At 41.0% G+C, this 22,296-nt stretch overlaps 1 protein-coding gene across 1 annotated transcript in view; it reads right to left on the bottom strand.

Moving 5' to 3' along the window:
* Positions 1-21,338, bottom strand: part of LOC119719656 (SCO-spondin-like) — a 36,863-nt gene extending 15,525 nt beyond the window's left edge. The window contains exons 1-21 of the mRNA XM_038189155.1: positions 21,280-21,338; positions 19,342-19,485; positions 17,692-17,822; positions 16,568-16,642; positions 15,758-15,838; positions 15,430-15,598; positions 14,810-14,949; positions 13,203-13,682; positions 12,759-12,884; positions 12,074-12,182; positions 11,492-11,758; positions 9,774-9,993; positions 8,640-9,030; positions 7,449-7,579; positions 6,195-6,304; positions 5,607-5,653; positions 4,811-5,038; positions 3,383-3,448; positions 2,434-2,694; positions 1,358-1,659; positions 188-344 (exon numbers count right to left, since the gene is read on the bottom strand). Coding sequence (XP_038045083.1) covers positions 188-344; positions 1,358-1,659; positions 2,434-2,694; positions 3,383-3,448; positions 4,811-5,038; positions 5,607-5,653; positions 6,195-6,304; positions 7,449-7,579; positions 8,640-9,030; positions 9,774-9,993; positions 11,492-11,758; positions 12,074-12,182; positions 12,759-12,884; positions 13,203-13,682; positions 14,810-14,949; positions 15,430-15,598; positions 15,758-15,838; positions 16,568-16,642; positions 17,692-17,822; positions 19,342-19,485; positions 21,280-21,338 — 3,694 coding nt within the window. The remainder of the gene's footprint in view (positions 1-187; positions 345-1,357; positions 1,660-2,433; positions 2,695-3,382; positions 3,449-4,810; positions 5,039-5,606; positions 5,654-6,194; positions 6,305-7,448; positions 7,580-8,639; positions 9,031-9,773; positions 9,994-11,491; positions 11,759-12,073; positions 12,183-12,758; positions 12,885-13,202; positions 13,683-14,809; positions 14,950-15,429; positions 15,599-15,757; positions 15,839-16,567; positions 16,643-17,691; positions 17,823-19,341; positions 19,486-21,279) is intronic.
* Positions 21,339-22,296: the final 958 nt, after the last annotated feature.

Raw genomic sequence — 22,296 nt, 5'->3', positions numbered from 1 at the left:
TGGTGATTTTGCAATACCGTCAGGATGACAGTTGAAAATCGCGTTACGGCTGCCGTAACGATAGCCGTGACGTTTAAAAAAAAAGTCGAATCGTTGAACAAAATCTTTGGAAATTTGTGTATTTTAAAATCGTTTTGACTTATTGACTAGGGGCTTGGTCGCGGATTATGGCCCGAACAAAACTTACCACAGTTGCCATCGGATCGCCATGGCACTGGTGCATTCAAGATGGCGCAAACAGCTGCGTAATTACTGACGGCAGTACACATACATTCGCAATCACCCCCACGGTTACAGCCACAGCTATCGAAGACACAGTTGTCGTAGAAGGGTTTAGGGTCAGCCTTTAGTAGTAACAAAGAGAACTAGACTTATGTTTGTGGAAAAACACAGGGCTGTTTGGGCAACTTTATCGTGTGACAAGGAAAAGGTCGTACGTACGCAGCCCAGGCACGCGGAAGGCACTTTTGGAGATAATCGAGTTGGAAGGTTTTGTGCTCCCAGTTCTAAATTATAAATCACATGAGGTTGAAATTTTGGCTGATGAAATTCGTTACTAATTAAAATAATGTTGTGCATTTTTATGTTACAATATTACTTAATTGTGAAGTTATTTCAATTGTTATGGTAACGACCTTTTACCGGGAACTTCCCAAGCCTTAAACGTAAGCTTAAGCGGCATGTTAAATCCTTACGACCTTTTGCCGGGAACAAAATTGGCTTTGCGTACCCACTTGAGTGGGACGTAGCGCGCCTGGAATATGTTTTTGTTACATTAGAATTACATAAATAATGGAAAAACCTGAAGACCTTTGTTTACTGTTAACTACGTCAGAATGACGTAGCCTCTTGAGACAAAATGTACATCCAATGAAAGCTATTTCCAAGCTCTATCGGTTACCCGAAAAATCCAAATTTGACCTTTTGACAAATTTTTCGCCCGTACGACCTTCTTCCAGGCACCCGACGTTTTAAACTTTAACGAAACAAAGGCTGTTTTGGCCGGTTGCCGAAACAGACAAAAATAGTTCGCACTAACTACAACACATTAATATTTGTCTCCGTATTGCATTTGTACTAAAGAGGATTCAAACAAAGATTTAGACAAGGGGAGTTTGTATTATATTCATACATTCTCAAACAACAAAAATAAATACAAGATTTACTTCCCTCCGTCGATTTCAGTAAGATCACACCAGCTTGTAGGCCCCTATCTTCCATAGCTGAAAATTATTAACAAAACATTTTCCATGCTGTATGTTCCTTATACAGTTCTAAAGCCTGTAAGTTGTGTTTTCAAAAAATACTGAGGGGCTCTGAAAATAACTTTACGGTATGGTGACTGCATGTGACATACATAATCATGGCAGGACGCAAAGCCAGATTCGGTGATGATGCTGCAAGCACTCTCCGCCCATTCACGTCGCTCGGGGTTCAAATCACAAGGGTGGACTGGAGCCGGGGGTAGAGGGCAGCTCTCGATAGTCTTCCAGCTGTGGCCAAAGGCGTTAGCCGTGGCCTCCAACTCGCCAGTCCGGGTACGGAAGTCGTTCTGAGCATTTTTGTCAAAATCGCCGCACAGGCCGCAGACTTGGCCTTTGAAGGTGCCGTCCAATGTGACGTAGACTGACATGCCAAAATCCCATACCACTGTGATCCCTGCAGGAGGAATGATAGCAACACCTAATACCATTAAACTGGACATACCGTTAAACTGTCACTACGTGAGGTTATTGTATTGTTCCTTCTGAGAATCATTCCTTCATTAGATGAGGTATATTGCAGTGTGTCCGTCTGTTACTACCAATAGAACGGGGTCTAAAACGCACCCGAGTGTTTTTTTTGTTTTCCAACTGATAGTGACTTACCATGGAACACCTGCGTGAAACTTATCACGTGATTGAAATGTATCAAGTGATTTGAGATGACACTTTATACGGTTTAGTTTTCGCGCCATGAAAGAAGCAATGGCCTCCCCCCCCCCCCCCCAATCTTCTATTTCCCGGCGCCCAATTTCATGGCTCTGCTTACCACACGCGCTTACGAGCACCATTATATGCCTTCAGCGCTAGCAGGAAAGAACATCTGCGCTAACCTATAGTAGGCACAGAATCCTTGTAACAAGATGTACGCATGTGCAGAAGTCAGAATTCCTCGCTAGCCCGTTAAATATGCATACCGTAAGCACGGATTGTTTTGGTACAGTAAGGAGGGATTTTTCGCTAACGGTACGCAGAGCCATGAACTTGGACCCAGTGGTCAAATTAGGTCCAACCCCCTCCCTGTTTTCTTAATACGTTGTGGCCAGTCAAAACTAAAATAATGTGTTAGCCCTGGCCACCAATCCCAAATTATGAGTGTGCCCATAATGAATTGGTCTTTGAGGAAAAGTTGGTTGAAACCACGTAGAAGTAGGTATTAGATAGCACTCACCGTGCTTGGTATTGATGATGAAAAAGATGCCGGAGTGCAATATGCTGTACTTGGCTTCTGTTGGTGCAGGTGGTGCAGGGGTGATGACAATATCTGAGCCCCTCACCATGGATATTTGCAAATCAAGCAGGGTGAACAGGACGGACTTGGTGCAGGCCACCTGGCCTGCACCACAGGGAACATTCTCCACGACTACACTGAAGATACTTTTTCTACCAGCAATGCCACATTCGTCCGTTGTAAAGACGTAGTTACAATCACCTAGGAAACCATACAAAACCATTATGTGAAAGGATCCCACGTGCAGAAGGAAGCACATCATTTTCTTTACGTTTTGATAAATCATTCAGTTTTACTCATGATATTACGTGAGTGAAATCCATGGCGGTTCCTATTAATGGCTGTTCCTTTTATTCGTTCGTTTAGTGCGTGACAGGGCACTTTGGGAGTGGCAAGAGTAACACGCTCGAACGCACCCTCTAGTTTTGCAGTGGCCTCCAGCACATGACCTTTATGCTCCTCCGTGATAAACGACAAAAATGGCGTACAGCGAATGGTGCATGTGCACGCGCTGCCGATCTATTTATTCTACATGATCCCTGCTAACAACGTGATTTGGTTTTTTTGTCACTGTGTGAGAACATTAAACGCGCGTTTGGAAGAGGAGACAAAATATGTTGCCCTTTGTAAAAACGACAAAACCTTGGAATGCATGATTTTGTCAAATGTCTAACTGCGAAATTTAAGAAAGTAGATAATATTTCACTTTGACACTGGGTCAAATTGCTCTTTTGGACAAATATTACAAACGGCAAGAAAAAGTTTTTAAAAAAGCGTAAAAAAGGCGAAATGTATAGTTTCCACTCCAACTGCCTCGTATGTTTTTGACTTTTGTCAATTATCCACCGTCAAGATACCCTAATCAGAAGCTAGTATAATTGACGCTTACCCTGAAACTCGTAATGCCGATCATCATATGTCATGTAATGGGGTTCTCCGTATCCTCGACATGTTGCTGAGTGAAAAAAAGATAACAAGAAAAATTTAAAATTTGACAGAATACGGCCCTGTCTTATTGATCAGCTAATACCAAAAGCGAATACTCCCCGTTGGCCAATAGAAAATAATAAGAGTTTGGCGTTTTTTCATGGGTAAGAGAGCCTATTGAAACAATGCACATATCCTAAAAAATAAGGTGCTTATAAGTTAGATATAGAATTCCAGCATTTCGACAACAGTATTGCTAGTTGGAATACGACAGTAATGCATCTGGACTGTACCACCAACCATTGCTTCGCGGCGAACTATAGATTACAAACGAAAGGGGAGTCATATAACAGCAACAGCTTATTTCGGGTGCCTTTTACATTTTGACCATTGAAGTATTCATTACTAACCTGGGCATACTTCGGCGCTGCATATTATTCGACCGAAGAGACATACACTAAGAAAAAGAAAATTACAGGTGAATTAGGCACGGGAGATTCCGTAGTTGAGTCTACATTCTCCAGAATAGATTAAACACTGTAATAAAGTATTGTCAAGTGGTAAGAATAATGTGAAGTGCCTTGATCTTAACACCGCTATAAAAGTACCCGTTATTATTATTGTCTTAACTGTCACTTTGTTTTGGATCTAGCCAAGGTGGTTTTGAGCTTCTTCTGTTTCTTTTCTTTTTTTATCTACGATTGCTTTTCAACAAAACTGGTGACGACATCGGCAACTGCATGGTGATCACTTCTGCAAGTTTATTGATGGTTGCTTTTGTTAAAAGATGGCATGCAGCATTTTAAAGTTCTGGCTATTTTGAAATGTTTATAGTTCACAGCTGGGCTTGTCGTAAAACGTGACGTTGAAACAAACCAAGGACTGGTCAACTCAGGCATGTCTGTTACAAATAGGTTATCATCATTGCAACATCATCGTGTCAAGGTAACAGCGACAACACCTATGGTTATGATTTCATAAGAAACAATTAACATTTGAAATTATAGGCCTGTACTTTTATATAATTGTGCTTTCCCCCACCAAAATAATACATTAAACATTAAAAGCTAAGTTTACTAGCATTCAGGGGAGCCTTCACACATGATATTTATATTTAACAATATGAAGGTAAATGCCTATCAAGCATCACAGCAATATATACAAAACAATATTTTCTGGAAGGCAGTTGAATTCATACAGTGCTGTGTAAATTATACACTTTTGGTTTCCAACTGTTTTCAGCAGATTGAACCTGGACGTACGGAACAACTTATAACAGGTCTTCAACCGTATGGACCCCAACAAAATCTAGACGATTTTGTACTTTAGAGTAAACAACTTGGCAAATAACTTGGAAGTGTAAAATGTAAATGTTGTTACCAGCTCCTACAGTCGACACGGAAAGGTTCAAGATCCTCGTAGCTTCGCCCATCAAAGTAGCAGGGGCAGTCACTCTCTGGCATACACTGGTCGTCGGCGGTGCGGACGGTACCAGTTGGGCAGCCACAGCCTGGGGTGCAATCGGTCTCACTGCAGGTCAGGTGCAGGCTTTGGCATTCACGCTGGCACTCAACGCACTCAATGTTCTCCTGGCTTCCCGTGCATTCCTCACCTGCGGCTACAATTATTATGTTGGAATAAATGTAAGTCACTTTCTGATTGCTGAGATAGTTTGATATTCAAGAACTATGGCACCTCATTATTTGTATCAGGCTTCCACTGGTAAAAATTAATCAGCGTATTGTATGCTTTCGTAAAAAGTACCCGGATGACTGCTATATTATGTCAATAGAGTACCTGAATGACTGCAATAATATTGATATTGCAGTCATCCGGGCATTTTCGCTGGACGCAGCGCGCAGCACTAGCAGGGTATACGCGCACTCTTGTCAACAGCAAAAATGTCAGCTTCTATTCAAGCGGTACGATAATACGACGAAATTTATAGAGTGGCCCTCTTAGAGCCTTGTAATAGACATCCTTCATAATGATACTATAACTAATATATGTAATTATTTCACGTTCTGTAATCTATTAATCCTGTTAAATCATAGCAATGAAATCTAAAATATTCACGAAGTGTTCACTATTTGGTCATTTCCACTAAGTCATGAATCTTATTTGCTTGAATGAATAATTTGCTGGATGAAGATTTTTGGTCGCCGATTTACCACAGATTTACTTACCAGTGCAGATTTTATCGGTACACTGAACAACACCATTTTTGCAGGAGCTGAAAAAAAAAGTGTACAGAGCCAATTTACATATCAACCTGGAAAATAGCATTCAAATAGTTTCCACGATAAAAGCTGATTCCCTTCCCCTAGCTGCACAGTTTCCATGTCACTATTGTTCCTTTCTGGTATCTCCGAAGATCTTTCGGGTTCTCTTTTTGTCATTTAATGCTTTCATTCTTATTTTTTTTTGTATTAAACTTAAAGATGTAAGGAATTAGACCGAGATACTTTGCTCACTGAATGTCTGAGGACGGTTTTTCAAAATACAGGGTTGCATCATTTAGTCCATAAGACACGCAGATGGCATAATCATATGAGCCATTTCTTTCTTTCTTTTCTGATTTACATGTATTCGACTTTTTTTAAGTTGAACAAAGATATTGAGGTTCAAGCCCCACTCCGCTCAATTTCTTTGTTCAACTTTTTAAAATTAAGATCTGCACCTACTTATGTTCCCTTTGTGGTTTAAACCTGAGAAATTGGCTAAAGTGGAAAAAATGGAACTTGACAAGACTTTTCTGTTTGAAATGTACACACCATTTGTTGCAAATATTATTCCATGATGTCCCAGGCGCATGAACACGTCCATTGAAATGACATGGGCATTCTGGTACAGGAACACACTTGTCTAATCGTTCGCTGAATACCTTTGGTGAGAGCATACAAAAATGAAAGGATCTTTAGATAACTACGCAAATATCAGATGTCAACCAAACTACAACAATAGCAAAATGTGCATTACTCCTGCAGACTGGTTCGCACGTCACGCACAAAATGAATGCAAAAAGTGAATTTGTGACAGAAAATACTCGTACTGTGAATCTACATATTTAGTTTAACCATTTCTTTGTGAATATCTCTTGAAGTCAAATTTACATCTGCAACAAAAAATGCTTTGATTAAAAAAAGGGTTATGCAACTGACATATTAGCTATTTGTTTGCCAATTTTTTAAGTGTTGGCAGAACGACAAAGCATGATTGACGTCATAGGCAATATGTGTCAAACTGTCGTTGAGATGCATTCAAACTTTTCAAATAAGCAGCATGAAATTGGTGTTAAGATTACAAAGTCTGACCTGGAAAATTAAATTAAAGGAACTACCAGTTTAGACAGTTTGCATGGCCGACTTCATGGAGAAGCAAAGGGGTCATATATAGAGCTACATATTAAATTACTATGGCAGCTGTTACTCTGTGCATGCTGTAGCCTTCTGGGCACAACCTTATTGAAAAGATAAACGTTTCGTACGGCCTTTGTACGGCTATTCGTACATCTCTATTTGTGTTCAAAACTGGTAAGTAGATTGTTAATCAGTTAATGAGTGTCCCATTTTGCTTTACGCAAACAATGCGCACGTACGTGCTTGTACGCCCATTTTTCCGCATAAAACTGCGTCTATGCAGCTGCATCTGTTGTATTATCACGCTGCAAAGTTAAAACTCACCTCTGAAATTCCACTGCATCTAAACTATCAAACACATCCATTCAAAATCATGGGGCCAAGGATGCGTCCCGATAAAGTAGTCTACCCAAGAAATTTAGTTCGAGTTTTTCATTTATTACAGCTGTATAGGAGGCGCACATCTTTTTTGCATTTTTTGTAACTGAACTGGAATTACCAAAAAACCATGACAGATAAAACAGCTGGTCCGAAAAAAAATGTGATACTTTGAGGAATATGCAAGATCAACTAATCACGTTTTTCTTACATGAAAAGAAGTTCATGTCTTTGAGCCTCAGAACGTATACTGCTGTATACAAATTTGCTAATCATAGATGGGTTTCATACCATATCATTGGGGCATTGGCATCCCTGGACACACTGTTCTTGGCAGTCATCTCTATTCCCCAGATCTCGACAAGACACCTTGCACACGGAGCCACACTCCTTGTACACCTTTCCACCCTTACACGTAACAGCTGTGAAAGAAAAAGGGTTACGTTCGAAAGTTAATCAGGGTAGCCTATTTTTTAAAGGCCACGCTTCCAATTAGGTTCAATTGTGCCCTTGTTACCTTTTTTCACATGTAACAGCTAAGAAAGAAAAAGGGTTACGTTCGAAAGTTAATTAGGGATGTCTATTTTTTTAAAGGTCCCGCTTCCAACTATTTGTGTCCTTGTTACCTTTTTTATTATTATAGGCTGTGATAAAAACTATTGAGGCAATGAAACGCAAAATATCGACTATCAGTATCCCCAAAACTGGGATGTTACGACATTGTATTGATATAGGAACTGGATAGAAAGTGTGTGTCTATAGAGAACCTGTGTATCTATACGAGACGTATATAACGTTTAAGCAATATTAAGTGAAAGGGTGTAAATTGTACCTGGGCCACTCTCACCTGTGATGTCACTTCAGTGCCTACTCAATGCCTATTCAATGCTTAGCCCAGATTCAGCATGTCCAGGTGAGAGTGGCCCAAGTAAAATGTACACCCTTTTACTTAACTGAGTGTATTTCTGGATCTAGAGACCCAGATGGAATGGGGTAAAAAGGAGTGGATTGAGAAATAGTCAGGCTTTAATGTAATATATAATTTCATTGAAGAAAAACATTAAACAGTTGTATTTATTTGTTTTCTGAATGTTGCGTGTTTTTTGGGGAACACTCTGTATCAACACGGTCCTATTTAGATACTTTTATTATTATTATTATTATTATTTATTCGGTATAACAATACAATAAAATGCAGACAATACCAACAACATTCAATAAAACAAATTAGTGGCACATGCCTGGAGTAAAGAAAAGATACCTGAAAAAAACTATGACCCGAATGCCTCTTACTCCAGTGCCATTATAGTGTACATATAAAATATATAAAATAATATAAAACTATACAAATTTTCTTTTCACAACACGCGTGTACTGAAACAACCCATGTGCGGTCCTATATACCAAATAGCGTTTGTTTACAACAGCTTTTGCAGTGAACCTATACTTGAATTTTCTGTGATCTCAGTCATAGCAACTTACGGCAGAGATCCTGGCTTGTCCAGTCAATAACAACACCCATTTTAGCACACTCCAGAGCGTAAGCAGCAAAGGCCAGGCACTCAGTCCCTTTATAGTAAGGGGCCTTGCAACGGACGTCCCTGCACATCTCCAGGTAGGCCTTGGGGTCGACCTTAAGGCCACAGTCTTTGAACGGCTCTGTTGTCAATTGACTGCAGGTGTTTTCAGCTTCGTCTCTGCGGCTGTTTTTCTTTTCACAGTAGTCCAAAATCTCCTCGAATCGGGTGTTTTTGCATTGGGAGTTTGACTTCCATCTGGGAGCAAAGAGGTGCGATACCCTCGCAACAACTCCGTTGGGTAATTGGAAATCGTCGGCAGTTATTCTGTTGTAGGTTCCGCAAAGGCCTTCCACCTTTGGGAAGAGAAGCTCCTATCGTTATTTCGACTACTTTACAATGTGAACAAAGTACAGTGGTTGACTCAAACAGAAGCCATGCTCAGCCACTAATTGTGTTTTATTTCATGAATGTACTATTTTAGTAGTACTCAGGGGCCAGGACGCTGATCAGGCCCCTGAGCCGGTTTTAAACCTTCTTAAGCCTTCTCGTTTTGTTTTCAAATACTTCCAAAATATATCATTAATATAGAGTTACAGAACCCAAGTACTCAGATGCTTATTATACTGGATCATTGGCTGTTTGTCGGTGTTTTTTCTCAGTAAAGCAACAAAATATTGTTCAATATCTCAAGTGAAGTGTAGGACTACTACCCAACTCACTGTGTAATATACACTGTCAGAAACAGAGAAAAACTGTGCAACATTTTTGGGTCTTGTGCCTCTGATTCAATGGATGTTCTCTCATATTTTAAACACCTCGGACATAATTCTCATTCAGTCGGTTAGTGTATGTAACGATGAAGATCCCAATCTTCTTGGGCACGCTCTTAAAGAACACTAATTTGGTCTGGTTACCAGTCACATTGAGCAAGGTTTTTCTCATTGGATACGTAGATTTGTTTCCACTCAAAGTTCTTACAATCTTTGTCCTTTCAGCCTGTCTCTTTGCTTTCTAAAACTAAAAGTTAAGAGCGACTGTTTAGTAATTAACTCTAAAATTCCGGGTTATTAAATCACGTTTTTCAACGATATTTTACCTTGCCAAACAAATTCTCAGTTACTGAGAGATAGATGCGGTTGTCACTTCCCAACATCAGTTCTATACCAAGCACTGGCATGGACGCCCGTGTAAAAACAGACGACAGACGGGTGATGGTGATTGTACTGTTGTCGGCTGTCCGAGAATATGGCAACTTCAGCTCTTGGGCTGCTGCAGCGTTATGGGCAGTTACTGTCACCGTATCAGCTTCCAAAAGTCTGTCAGGCATGAACAGATGTAGGTTTTCAACATTTACTTCAAAAAGTGCACAGATCATGTGCGTTGAACTTGTCATTTTGCGTATTGAACCCTGGAAAACAGGGTTATGGTTATACCTTCATTTGGGACATCAAAAATGTTCCGCGGTAGTTCCAACAGCGCCCTCTATTGCCGCACCTCCTCATTTTTTTTTTATCAAAGAGCACCAAGGAATGGGAAATTGCACCAAGGCAAATGATCGAGAGCGCCAAGGCAAATTATGGAGGACACCAATGTACATGAGGACACCAAAAAGCTAAATAGTACCCCACCTTGTCTGTACAATCCAAGCTTGAAGAAAAAAAAAAAAAAAAAAAAAAGCCGCGTCCCCGCGTCAATTCCGGAACTTTGGTCTGACCAGAGACCGATTTTTTTTGGGGGGGGGGGGCCTTATGCAGGTTGGACATCCTCAATGGCACAAGCCAAATAAGCCTACATTTGACAATGCATGTGGCAGCGTTGTAGTACTCGTTCTCGGTACTCGTACTCGGGTACTACTCGAGTACTTTTTTGGAGTACTTGTTCTCGTACTCGTACTCCAATGTCAAAGTACTCGTACTCGCAATGATGGCACTCGTACTCGGGCAGCAAAGTACTCGTACTCGACATGTCGAAATTGTACTCGATTATCAAAGTACTCGTACTCTAATAGCAGTACTCGGGGGAAAATGGTGTAGCTTGACTTACCTCGGCCTTACTTTATCGATACTTTCAGTTTGAAATGGTTGATTGGCTTGTGGAGAAATCACAGTTTCCTGCTTTCCTTTATAAACAGCTAGCAGTGAGTGAGTCTGTATATCGGTTTGGCTGGGCCTGGGCCAATTAGGCACAATGAACCATTTGCCGTATGGCCGTATTCGAAAATACAAGTACTTGTACTCGTAGGTACAAGTACTCGTACTCGGCAACCTAAGTACACGGCAGTACTCGGTACTCGGAAAAAGTACTCGACTACAACACTGGTGTGTGGTCTTCATTTTTACAAAATATGTTCACCCTGTTGCATTGTAGAAAAATGGCACATGTACCGCATTTGCTCTTATTTTTGAAGTTTCAGAAAATATTCTCATAATATTCTCACCTTTGATGTAACATTACCTATTTTTTGTTGTGCGTATATATCACAAGTCCAGTCAAAAGTGAATCGCAAGTCCAGTCACAAGTAATAGGGGATGACAACAAGGTATGCCTTTGTAACAGTTCATTTGAATAGTTTGTGACTGACTTGAGATAGGAGGACTCGTGATGGACTTTTGTGGACTTTTGTGCGAGAATATAATCTTCTTACAAACGTGAACTCGACTGCTTCACTGCTAAAAGACGTTTCAACTTCCAAAAGTTAACTGCTCGAACCAACTTAAGTTTGAGCATCAGTCCAAAACAAATTATATCAGTAAATGGATATGATGAGCTTCAAATGTTCATCGCTATCGATGGCAAGATTCGGAATGAACTCACTCATATTGAGTACCATCCGGAGTTGTGATGATGATTTCCGGAACGTCATTGCATTGCCACTCCTCGTCGCTACACTTCGTCTTAGCCATGAAGATGCCAAAGGCCGGGCTGTCGACGGGCGCGTTTTGGATGAGCACGTGCTTGCAGTTGCTGTGGTACTCGTAGCTTTTGCCGTCAAACGTGCTAAAATGGCGGCCTCCCAAGATGGTGCAGGTGGCAGGACAGGCGTGTGTCGTGCATTTCTGGAGCTTCCCCTCGAAACAAACACTTCAAGAGAGGGAGTTGAAAGAATCACGATCCAAAATGGCAAAAGATCGAAAACTTATGTTTAACAAGCTTCAATGCGTTGCAAAGGAACTACATTACAAACAAACAAGAAAGTATAGTTTATCGCCTGGACAGTGGAAACAAAGAATGTTTTCCCCAGTTGTGTTCATTTTCTATAGTCATTTGGTTAATGACATGCTCAAACGATTTGATTGTGAAAAACAGTACGAGGAAGCGACTATTCTTTTCGAAAGTACATGTATTTGCATAGGCACAACACATTGCAGCAGAAATTACAAATCTCAAAGTACTAACCAATCTCGGCATCCGTCCCTCATAAAGGCACCGGAAGGATAACTCTCACCAGCTTGAGGACATGGGCAACTTTCCTTAGCAACGCAGGCGTCGCCATCAAAGTAGGTGTCTGGTTTATGTCGAAGCAAAAACAAAATGGGGCAAGTGTGACAACAGAAAGAGAATCTTTTACCTTGTCAAACTACAAATCATCTCGCAATTTATATTAATCTCCACACAACACGGAGCACCTAGTCTATGTAAAAGACCATGGCGGAATGTTTGAACTGATTCGCTGATTAAGTATGCAAGACAACCGCATCATGACCTCTAGATTTTGACCAATCAGCGGGCGCTTTCTTTATCAGGGCTTCGGTCATTCACCCGTTGTCGCGTCATAGACATGGATAAAAAAAAATACCATAGACACAGCATCAAAGGATATGGTCACGCGCTCTGTATTATGCGATACGCGCCCGGCTATTGTTGTATAATAAAAACACTGCATTCGAATTGACCAATCAAACATTTAGTCCTGATTTAGTAAAGTCGACTCCGATTGGCTGAGGTGCGGGATCGCATGAATCTGCATGCTTCATAGTTGTATTAGACGTTAGACAGGAGACTGGGCTCCGTGGACAACGGGTGATACTCAGACTACACAGCACCCTCATTTGCTTACAATGTGGCCTATTTGGGAAGTTACCTGGTGGACACTGACAGCCTGGAATGCACTCATTCCCACACTTAGAATGAAAGAAAAGTGTCTCGCAGGTCTGAGGGCAAGCGGATCCACACTCCGTGTTTACCATGCCATGATCACAAGCAACAGCTGGGATGATAGAAAGAGAACAAACGGGTACAATTAATAAATAAATCCAAGGGAGGTGAGTACTTATAGATTTAAAAGTACATTAATATTTGCGCTGTCCAGACCTGTTATGTGATGTGGCTACTGCAGCATGCTGTTACCAAAGTCTTGGCACAGTACCTCGATCATGTGAACTATTTCTACCGAATCCTTCCTTTCAAATGCATTTCCTAAGGAAACTTTAAGATCAAATAGCCTATGAACGGATATTTGGACTCACATCAAATTTCAAGATCAACTTAGTTGATTTTGCAATTTAAAGTAATGAAATACGCTTACGACAGAAGTTAGTTGACCTCCACTCCACAGGTACGCCATACCGCGAGCATGACGATGAGTATTCGACAAAGACATCACACAGGCTTTGATCAAAGCTTGAGCCCTCCAGCAGAGCGAGTGACAGAGTGAACCAGCAGGAATTGTAGAATGGCTGCACGTTGTGCAGGGACCGGCAATGCTGGAATAGCTGGTCGGTGGCAAACTCGTCACAGGCCCTCAGGACTCTACCCTTGTTAACTGCGTTGAGGTTATCAAACGGATTAAGGAGGCTTGCTCCTGGCTTTGTGCAAACAACTCCGTCTTCTGGAACCAGGATTTCGTCAGCAAATTCTTTGACAGAGTGGCCACGGAGGTCATTTGTGGGATCGTTGTCGTAGGTACCACACAGGCTGTAGGCATCGGTTGCTTCCCATGCTGACTCATGAAGTTTGTTGACAGCGACGACGACACCGCTGATACCATCAAATGACACTTTAGTACCTGCATAATTATGGACAAGAAACAATGGTTATGAGGGGGTCTACCCGATGTTCCCCAATACCTACGTTCCCCAATACCTATGTTCCCCGAAATTCTTAGGGTTAGGGCCAGGGTTAGGGTGAGGGTTGGGGTTATAGGGTTAGGGTTAGGTAACTTATGTATTGGGGAACAAAGGTATTGGGGATAATAGGTATGCACCCGACTGGTGTATAGGTGTAAATGTGTTATCAAGGAGTCATTTCCATAGCACTGTAGAATGGACGTAGAACCATTTCTCTCGGCAAGGGCATGCTTGCTGATGCTTAAGCTTGCACGTACATTACAACAGTTTATTTACTTGGCTCAGTAGTGTTATGCCAGGAATAGAGATCATCGCACCAGATCTCTATATTGTGTCAAAATAAACACCAGTGCCTTATCTGAAGCTTTCCAAATTTTCAAAAATTCAAAGCTTGCCATTGCAGCCTCACTTTTAACTCAAAACGAAAGGGTCCATAAAGTTCTACCAAAGAATCTAAGCTTTGATGGCACTCTCTGTCTAGGCAGAAGGTCAAAATGGAAATGGTTTGCAAACCAGGAATAATTAACAAACAACCCCTCCCTCCTGCTCGCTTCATTTGATAGCAATTCGGGCGATTCACTATGTAGTGCGCCACCAAGAGTTGGCCTTGGAGAGTTTTTCCCAGTGCATTGTGGGAGATGGTCGACAAATTTGCAGTGCGGGACATTTGAAATTGTTCGTTTTTCCGGTCAGTATTTTCGTAAGCTTATGTTTCGAGTATCTGTTTGCCCCTTTCTTTGATTTTTATCAATATGGTGTTTTTTGTAAGGCAGTAGAACGCTATGCCCAAATCTTTATTAAACAAAAAAGCAAAAATTGTCCACTGACATTTTTTTAACGGGCCATGTTTTGTCGACCTAAACTTGGAAAAATTGACTCTTAATGGCAAACTCTTGGTGGCGCACTGCATTTTGAATCGCCCGAATAATGCACGAGGTATTCTGTGATTTGATAGTACGCCTACGTACGCCACCATTTTGATGTCAGTCGTGAAGTTGGACATTAACATAGCGTTGTTGCTACTTTATATTATTCTGTTCTTTAAAATCGTCTATATTCCCCTTACCGTCAATCGCACGGCAGACCACGTACACTCCTTCCTTGAAGATAGTGATACCATTTGCTGTCACAAATGGCAGGTTGACCCTTCTTTTGTTCACATGTACGATGCCATCTGGTAGCAAATCCACAGTCGCTGTCGAGTATCTTCATGTAGCGACAAAATGTATGTGAATGGTGATTTTGCCGTATTGCAAATATAATCACAAATTTACCTTTCTACTTATTACCTTTACATTCACATTACTCAGTTATAGGCGGCAAAAGGCCAGCATGCAGGATTTAAAGTGTCCGCTGGACTAGTATTGTTATTTTTGGCGGGATTGGGGTTCTCACCAGGGACACCAGATCCGACAATACTAATAACTTGTCCTTCATATGGAAGATTAATTGTGACGATTGGCGGATTACCTTACGATTACGATTATAATCCTTTCGTGGAGCCGCTCCTTTAATGTTCACCTATTTTATAGAGCCTATTTCCGGAGGGCACGCCCTCCAGACCCAAAACCAGGTCGGGCGCGCGCCGCCGGAGCCCCTCCGCCGAAGCCCTAGCTAGCACAAGAAAGCAATGACAACAAAAGTGCTGAATAAACTGTCCGTTACAATATCAACAGGTGTACTCACGATATAGACACGGTACTCTTGCACGTCTTGTTTCCGCAGGGGAAGTCGGTAACGAAATCCACGTTGTACAAGGGTAGGCTCGCCAAGAAATGTCGACACCGTAGTGGGAAGCTGTAAGTCAGGCCGTCGAAGGTCCTCACTGACGTGCCGCAGAAAACATGGCAATGGCCTGGAAGGCAGAAATACAGCTGACTTGTTAACAGAAAGAAGTCACATTCATCTGTAGAATATGGGCATTTTCACTTCGGAAATTAAGTAGGAATATTTTCTCGATTTTTTTCCACGGAATTATCACAACCACCTTGATGGTATTATCGTTTTCACCTACCGTCGGGTCGTCCTTCAACAACAGGCTCCAGAGAGGGCGTTTCTTTAAGCTGCTGTAATGGTTTCTTTTGGTTTTCAACATCTAAATAAGAAGAAAAGTAGTTTTCTAGAAGAAAAATAGCCTTTTCTAAAAGTATCTCCAATGATTGTTTGCTTCTGGTAAACCTTTTCAAATGTGAAATAATCTTGCATGGTATTATCAGTCCCATCTTTACCTCGAGGAAGCTTTCTGTCATAAAAATCGGCAGATACTTTTTCAAGTACATGTATTTACATGATCCTGGATGGCTTTAAAACAAATGAAAACAAACTCAGGACTACTGTAGAATTTTGGCAAAGGAACCAAGACTGTGATATAAATATATGAGTGCTTCATTTTGCGCTCATTTTGTTCTTCAAAGTTTTAATCTATTTTACTGTCAATGCTTCATTTGTCAAAGATTCTTCAGGGATGTCCCTTCTGACTGGCCATCGGAATTTTCAATTAAATAATTGCTTATAAGTATTCCAGAAAATATTATACAAATATCCCTTTGTTTGTGTGGGCTTCTCTGGGTTCTATCTGTCAAGACAATTACCCAGCAGTCACTTACCGGAAGTTCCTAACTGGTGAGGACGCCCTCAAGCGTGTTATTACTGTCGTCAAATTCAACATAGGCATTTCATTCCGGAATTTGCATTCGGGCTGAAACCTGTTACCATCCCATAAGACTCTATCTCGAAGTGTTTTCACAGTTTTTATCTTAAACATCAAAAAGTTACCACGGAATTGAAATGCTTATCACAAAAACCTGATTATCGTTTCACCTACCGTCGGGTTTTTCTTTAACAGGCTCCCGATACCGCAGCTCTTGTGGTGCTTGTGCTGTCTTTTGGTTTTCATCATCTAAATATGAAGAAAAAAACAGTTAAGGCAAAAAAAAAAGTCAAAAAAAAAGTCTCCGGTTTCTGGTATGGAGCTTGCCCCAAAAGTGATGCGGCGACGCGGCTTTTTTTTTTTTTTTTTACCTGGGTTTTTTTTTTTTTGGCTTCAAATGTCGGCTGATGACTGCAAATGGTGCCCGACTAAACTTAGTGCAAATATATGGGAGTCCAGAGAGGCCACATAAAGCTTATTCTCGATCATAACCCCATCTAAAAACACGTTAAAATTGTGCAGCAGCAGGATTCCAGTCAAACCAGTGAGTTTGGCGGTTTTGAGACATCATCTTGTATTGAAAAAAAACCTTTTTCATTTTGCCGGCGCGCATGGCTACGGCGACGCGCGCGCATACCAGAAACCGGAGACTTTTTTTTTTGGCCTAAGATCCATTTTTTAATATCGCTTATATCGCAGATTCCATGTGAACAGTGTGATATTTGATACTTCTCTAATCAATTAATTGCATTGCATGAACCTTGCGGTACATCCAATGTGTCCCACTGGGGTTTTCGAAAGTGGTCTCAAAGTGTCATGTACTTTTTATTATTAAATGATCGTTAGCTTGGTTCTCGTTAAGATCGGAGTAAACCTAAAGTTTACCTAACCTAGATTTAACTCACGGTATATACCAAACGTTAAATCCGACATCTCGGTAGCAAGGAGATTGCCACCTTTCCAGGAATATGCTTTTGAATGAGCATGACAACTATTTATTAAAGATACAGACATATTATACTCGGCAATAGGGATAGTCAGTGGAAAGAACTTGGGTTCATACTTTCACAGGTTTGTACAAAGTTACGCGCAAGGCCCAATTTTTTTTTTTTTTGTGGAAAGGATTTACTGAGAAGCTACCATATTGGTTAATGCTGTACCGACAACATGAGACAGTTTAAATCTTTCTGTTTCATTAACCGACACCTTTCCATACTGTTTAAAGGAAAAACAATGTGAGTTAAAGCTTTTTAAAAGACTAGTCCTGTGCCTGGATCATGTGTTGCATAAATACTTACCCCCCAATGATGCGTCTGTTGTCATTATGCAAGCTTTGTCGGCAAGGCTGCATTCACCTGTATCCTCAAGGCACTTTGGGATGCAGTGAGCTACAAAAAACAGGTGGTAAGCGTTTAGTACACTAGAACATCTAAGCCGGATAAACAACTTAAATGCCACCAATGTTCGCTGGAGGTATAAAGCACCATGACCAGCAAGCAGACTTAGCTTTGGATTTGGGCTTTGGACTTCAAACTTAATTAATTAAATCAAAGATCACTTAACCTACCATAATGCGAGGCAATACGTAAAGATGCGTGTAGTCTTTGCTGGTCATCTTTGACGGAAACCAACGCTTACACCAAATAATTAAAACCTAATAAAAATCAGAGACGCTTCCCGGCCTGAGGCTAAGTTGAGATTGACGACTTCAAGCAAAAGAGCCACCATTTATGTACAGATATTAAATATTTTTTGCAAGGTTGAGCTATTTAAGTGACCTCATTGAAGTGACCTTATGTAAGGTTGCATACTGGTAAAATGACTGTCATAGACCTCAGTGAAAATAAACGCGCACTTCCCAAAATCAATTAAAATACTCATAACGCTCCAAGTTGTTCGAGACACAAATCAAATGCTTATGTCATCATCTTTTATTTTCCGTTCAATTTTTGGGGGATTAGCCAACGCCTTTTGGAAGAAAATTCCATCCAAGATGATAATCTAGAAAAACGGTCCTGAAGTCCATCGCCATTTTGAAAATGGACGTCTTCGCTCCATTGCAAAAAAGAGCAATTTTAGGGCCCGATGTCATCCACATTTCACAGAAATACGAGCTCGCAGTCCTCTGCACGGCTTCCACCTTTTTTTAAAGAATCCTCAAGTTCACGGCCCTCACAATCCTCCAATACTGGAGAATTTTAGGGCATGAAAATCGTGATTTGGACGGCGTAGGCAATTTCGGGCCTATTTACAGGTCTGCACCCTTTAGATACACTGAAGACACAGTTGATAATGATCAGCAAGTGTACAATGGTAGCCATCTATTTTTGCTACTATTCATGGGATTGTAATGTAGGCCTATTGCCTTTGGGGCTGGACCTTTCCATTAATGTCTTCTTTCCATTTTTGTTATTTAAGAGGGAACCAAGCACGTTGTTCAATTACTGCCCTTTAATATGAATTACTTACGTTTTCCACAAAAGTTGGATTCTTCTTTCTCATCACAACAAACCCTCCTGCAAATATATATGATTTTTTTTTCACAATTATAAACAAGACCATAGGCTTGAAAATGCTATAAAATTTGATTAGCTAGTCTGACCAACTGTTGAGAAAATCAGCGATTTCTTCATGCACAAGGTTGACTGGGACACGCTGTATGTCCCCTGCATAAAGGCTAATTGGGATGCAGGATAGGGCCCATGTTTATTTTCATTGCATGCTTCCAGGAGAAGACCACTACTGATGAAAATCTCATGAACCTACTCAGCACAAAGTGACATACACGATTATTATTATGCCCACTATTATTATTTATTAGTATTATTTTCTAAAAGTACACATGGCCCTCAAAATTATCAGTGTTAAGTCCACTCAGACTTTTTCCACGGTGTTAGGACCCTGTCGTTTATCATGAATCCACTTGAAATAATTAATGTGCTGCTCACCTCCTGATGAACGGCTCCTGATGCTCTATGATGCTTCCATCGTCAAAAGTGTTAGTCAGGTACGGTTCGTCTATCTGTGTGTCGTAATTGATCTTCTCCACGTAGTGGCAGGTAGCCCCATAATAATGTGGCACTGCGTTGCATCTGGATGAGAAATAAGTGACGGGAATTGATAAGTGACACACTGACTGATGTCTATCACAGCCCCACTGCTATCCCTACGCATGACAGGTATTGTAACGGGAATTTTAGGCAGCCTTTTATTTTACTCTTTCTCTCTAAGCCACCGGTAGGTTGACTGACTCGTGGCGGGCAGGCCTAGTTTTCTCATGGGCCGGTGTGGACTGTAATTCTGTTCTCCCCCCCCCCCCCGCCCCGCCTCCTCTATTTGTCCCCCGGGTCGCGACTCGGTAAATATGTCCCTCCGACAGATTTTACATGTTTCCCATGGTATTTGACACGAAACTCTAGAAAATTGACAGGAACCGCCGAAGAATGAATGTAATATATAAGGAATTGCAGTATGAAGGACACTCCGTATTTTATCGTCATGCAACAATTTCTTACAAAAGAGGGCGCGCTACACAAACACTGCTCACCGAACCGCCCTCCGACGTCTGGCCGTTCGAGATGTTAACACAGTTATTGTGAAAACTGGAACTCAATATAAACACATTGTATTGCAGTGAAATTTCCTGTTATATTTTGCCATGGTATTTGACACGAAACTCTAGAAAATTGACAGGAACCGCCGAAGAATGAACGTAATATAATTTAAGGAATTTGCAGTATGACGGACACTCCGTATTCTATCGTCATGCAACAATTTCTTACAAAAGAGTGCGCGCTACACAAACACTGCTCACCGCAGCCCTATAATGCCGGCGGTGCCAGCCCCATCGCTAGCCTGGGCAGTCTAACCGCCGGCCTGAGTAGCCCCACCGCCGGCTTGAGCCCTATCGAAATTAAACAGTTTTCTGAGAGTTGAAAACATGGATCAACGATTGAGAGACAACAACCCATGTTTGGATCACGCAAAAGTATTAAATTGCAGGCTTGGACCCAGGCTTGCCGCAGCAGGAAGGGATTAATTTGATCTCCAATTCTTTGAGATTTAAAAAAATGTTTTACCACATATAGCCCTATGTTTCGCTTTATGTCCCATGAAATTGTAGAATATACCATGTAGGACTTTTTGCAAGGGGTGTCAGCTTTTTTCTAGGGCCATTTTTTTGTAAAAAAATATTATAAGCCCATTAATCTCGCACATGCATTTGTACCATTCCTGTTGTGGGCCGTACACCAGCAAAATTTCTTTTTATTTTTATTTTGTTGTTTCTTTGGTTGGTTATTTAATGTCAATGCTGACTGATTTTTTTTTAAAGTTTCAGTTGAAATTAATACAAAACATATACATGGTTATTTTTGGCCTTCTTACCTAACATGGTGCTACTCGGTGTAAAGCTAAATTCTCCTGTTTCTAAAAAGTACATAATTTATGTATAGGATCTTTGCACAATCCCTTCAAATTGACACATTGTGGCATGGTGGTGAACATGCTTCAAAGCGTTGGTCGGTGGACGTACGTATTAGGCCCTACTAAGTTAAGAAAACAAATTTAAATTGAAAAGTGCACTTAAAGGTACACAATTTATAAGAAATTATTTATTAAGAAAGAGCACCAGGAAGAAATACACAGAGGCCTAAATAATTATTATATAAAATAAAGTCCGCTTATTAAACTGCAATAAAGAAATGTCGGTCGCTTAAACCGGCACAACTCGGGCGATTTGGGGCTTAACATTTAATACTAACCACGCTCAATTCAACACGATTCTGCATACAACTCAAATGAACCCTCTGGGTTTAGGTTAAGCACATGTAACAGAGTTTCTATCGCCAAAAGAAACAAAATTGTGTTAAAAGTCCGACATTTACCTTGTGATCCACGTAATGAGAAGAATCAACGCTGAAGAGCAGCTAGCGATGCGCGCCATCGCGAAAATGCCTCCTCTTCTTGTAGCCTCAATTCTCCTCGTGAATTCCGTCTCCAATTCTCTAGACTGTGGTATTCAAAAACTGTCGGCACTACCTGAAACTCTCTGCTTCAACAGCAGGTAGACCCTTCAGTAAAGCGTGCGAACAAGCCCCAGCGGGCTTTATACAGAAAAGATGCATACATTAATTGACGGGACTGCTTTGATTGGTGATCCAACCCATTGTGTATTCAAATAAAGCGGTCCAATTGGACGAAACAATTTCAAAATCTAAGGAAGCGAGCTGATTGGCCCGGCCTAAAGTCGCTGAGTTAGCAGTTGATGAAAATCGAGACCTGGAATTCGAGGGCTGTCAGAGACCTGAAATTTAAAGCTTGCCAGGTGGTCTTCTGACTTGGGACAGGTGTTTAATTAAATTTGGTAAGAAAACGACAAACATAGTAATACGAAAGAGAAGATCGATTTTTGGCAAGCAAAACGGCATTATAAAGACATGAACATTTAATTAACAACATGCAAAATATCCCACCCTGACAAAATCAATTTCTGGGCGTATTCAGTACATGTATATGAAACTTATGAAATCATACTGTGTGCTTGATGAAAACTACAAAATGTATGAGAGACTGTACAGTGAATTTCTCCTGAATTAATGAGAACACTTCAAGTTTCTATTTACTCAAGTTCTTTGGTAATGTTTCAAGGGGTGGTACACTGGAAACTTCTAGCTTTCTATCCACCACCATTTGAAAGCATCCCTTCCTAACTAGCCCCGCCCACCCACAGCCCCACCCCTATAAAACCTGGACGTCACAGTGGCGGATCAAGGATTTTCTGAAGGGGATGGCTGAGTGTTGATGTCCAAGAATTGTTAAAGTCAAAGCATAACACGATAAAAGGCCGGAGAGTATAATTGACATTCCAATATTGAGTGTCTTCGTTATTCTACAACTGAAAG

The sequence above is a fragment of the Patiria miniata genome, unplaced genomic scaffold, assembly GCF_015706575.1.
Source record: "Patiria miniata isolate m_02_andy unplaced genomic scaffold, ASM1570657v1 HiC_scaffold_8, whole genome shotgun sequence".
Classification (NCBI taxonomy): domain Eukaryota; kingdom Metazoa; phylum Echinodermata; class Asteroidea; order Valvatida; family Asterinidae; genus Patiria; species Patiria miniata.
The sequence above is the reverse complement of the archived record's forward strand: the minus strand, read 5'-3'. Positions and strand labels throughout refer to the sequence as shown.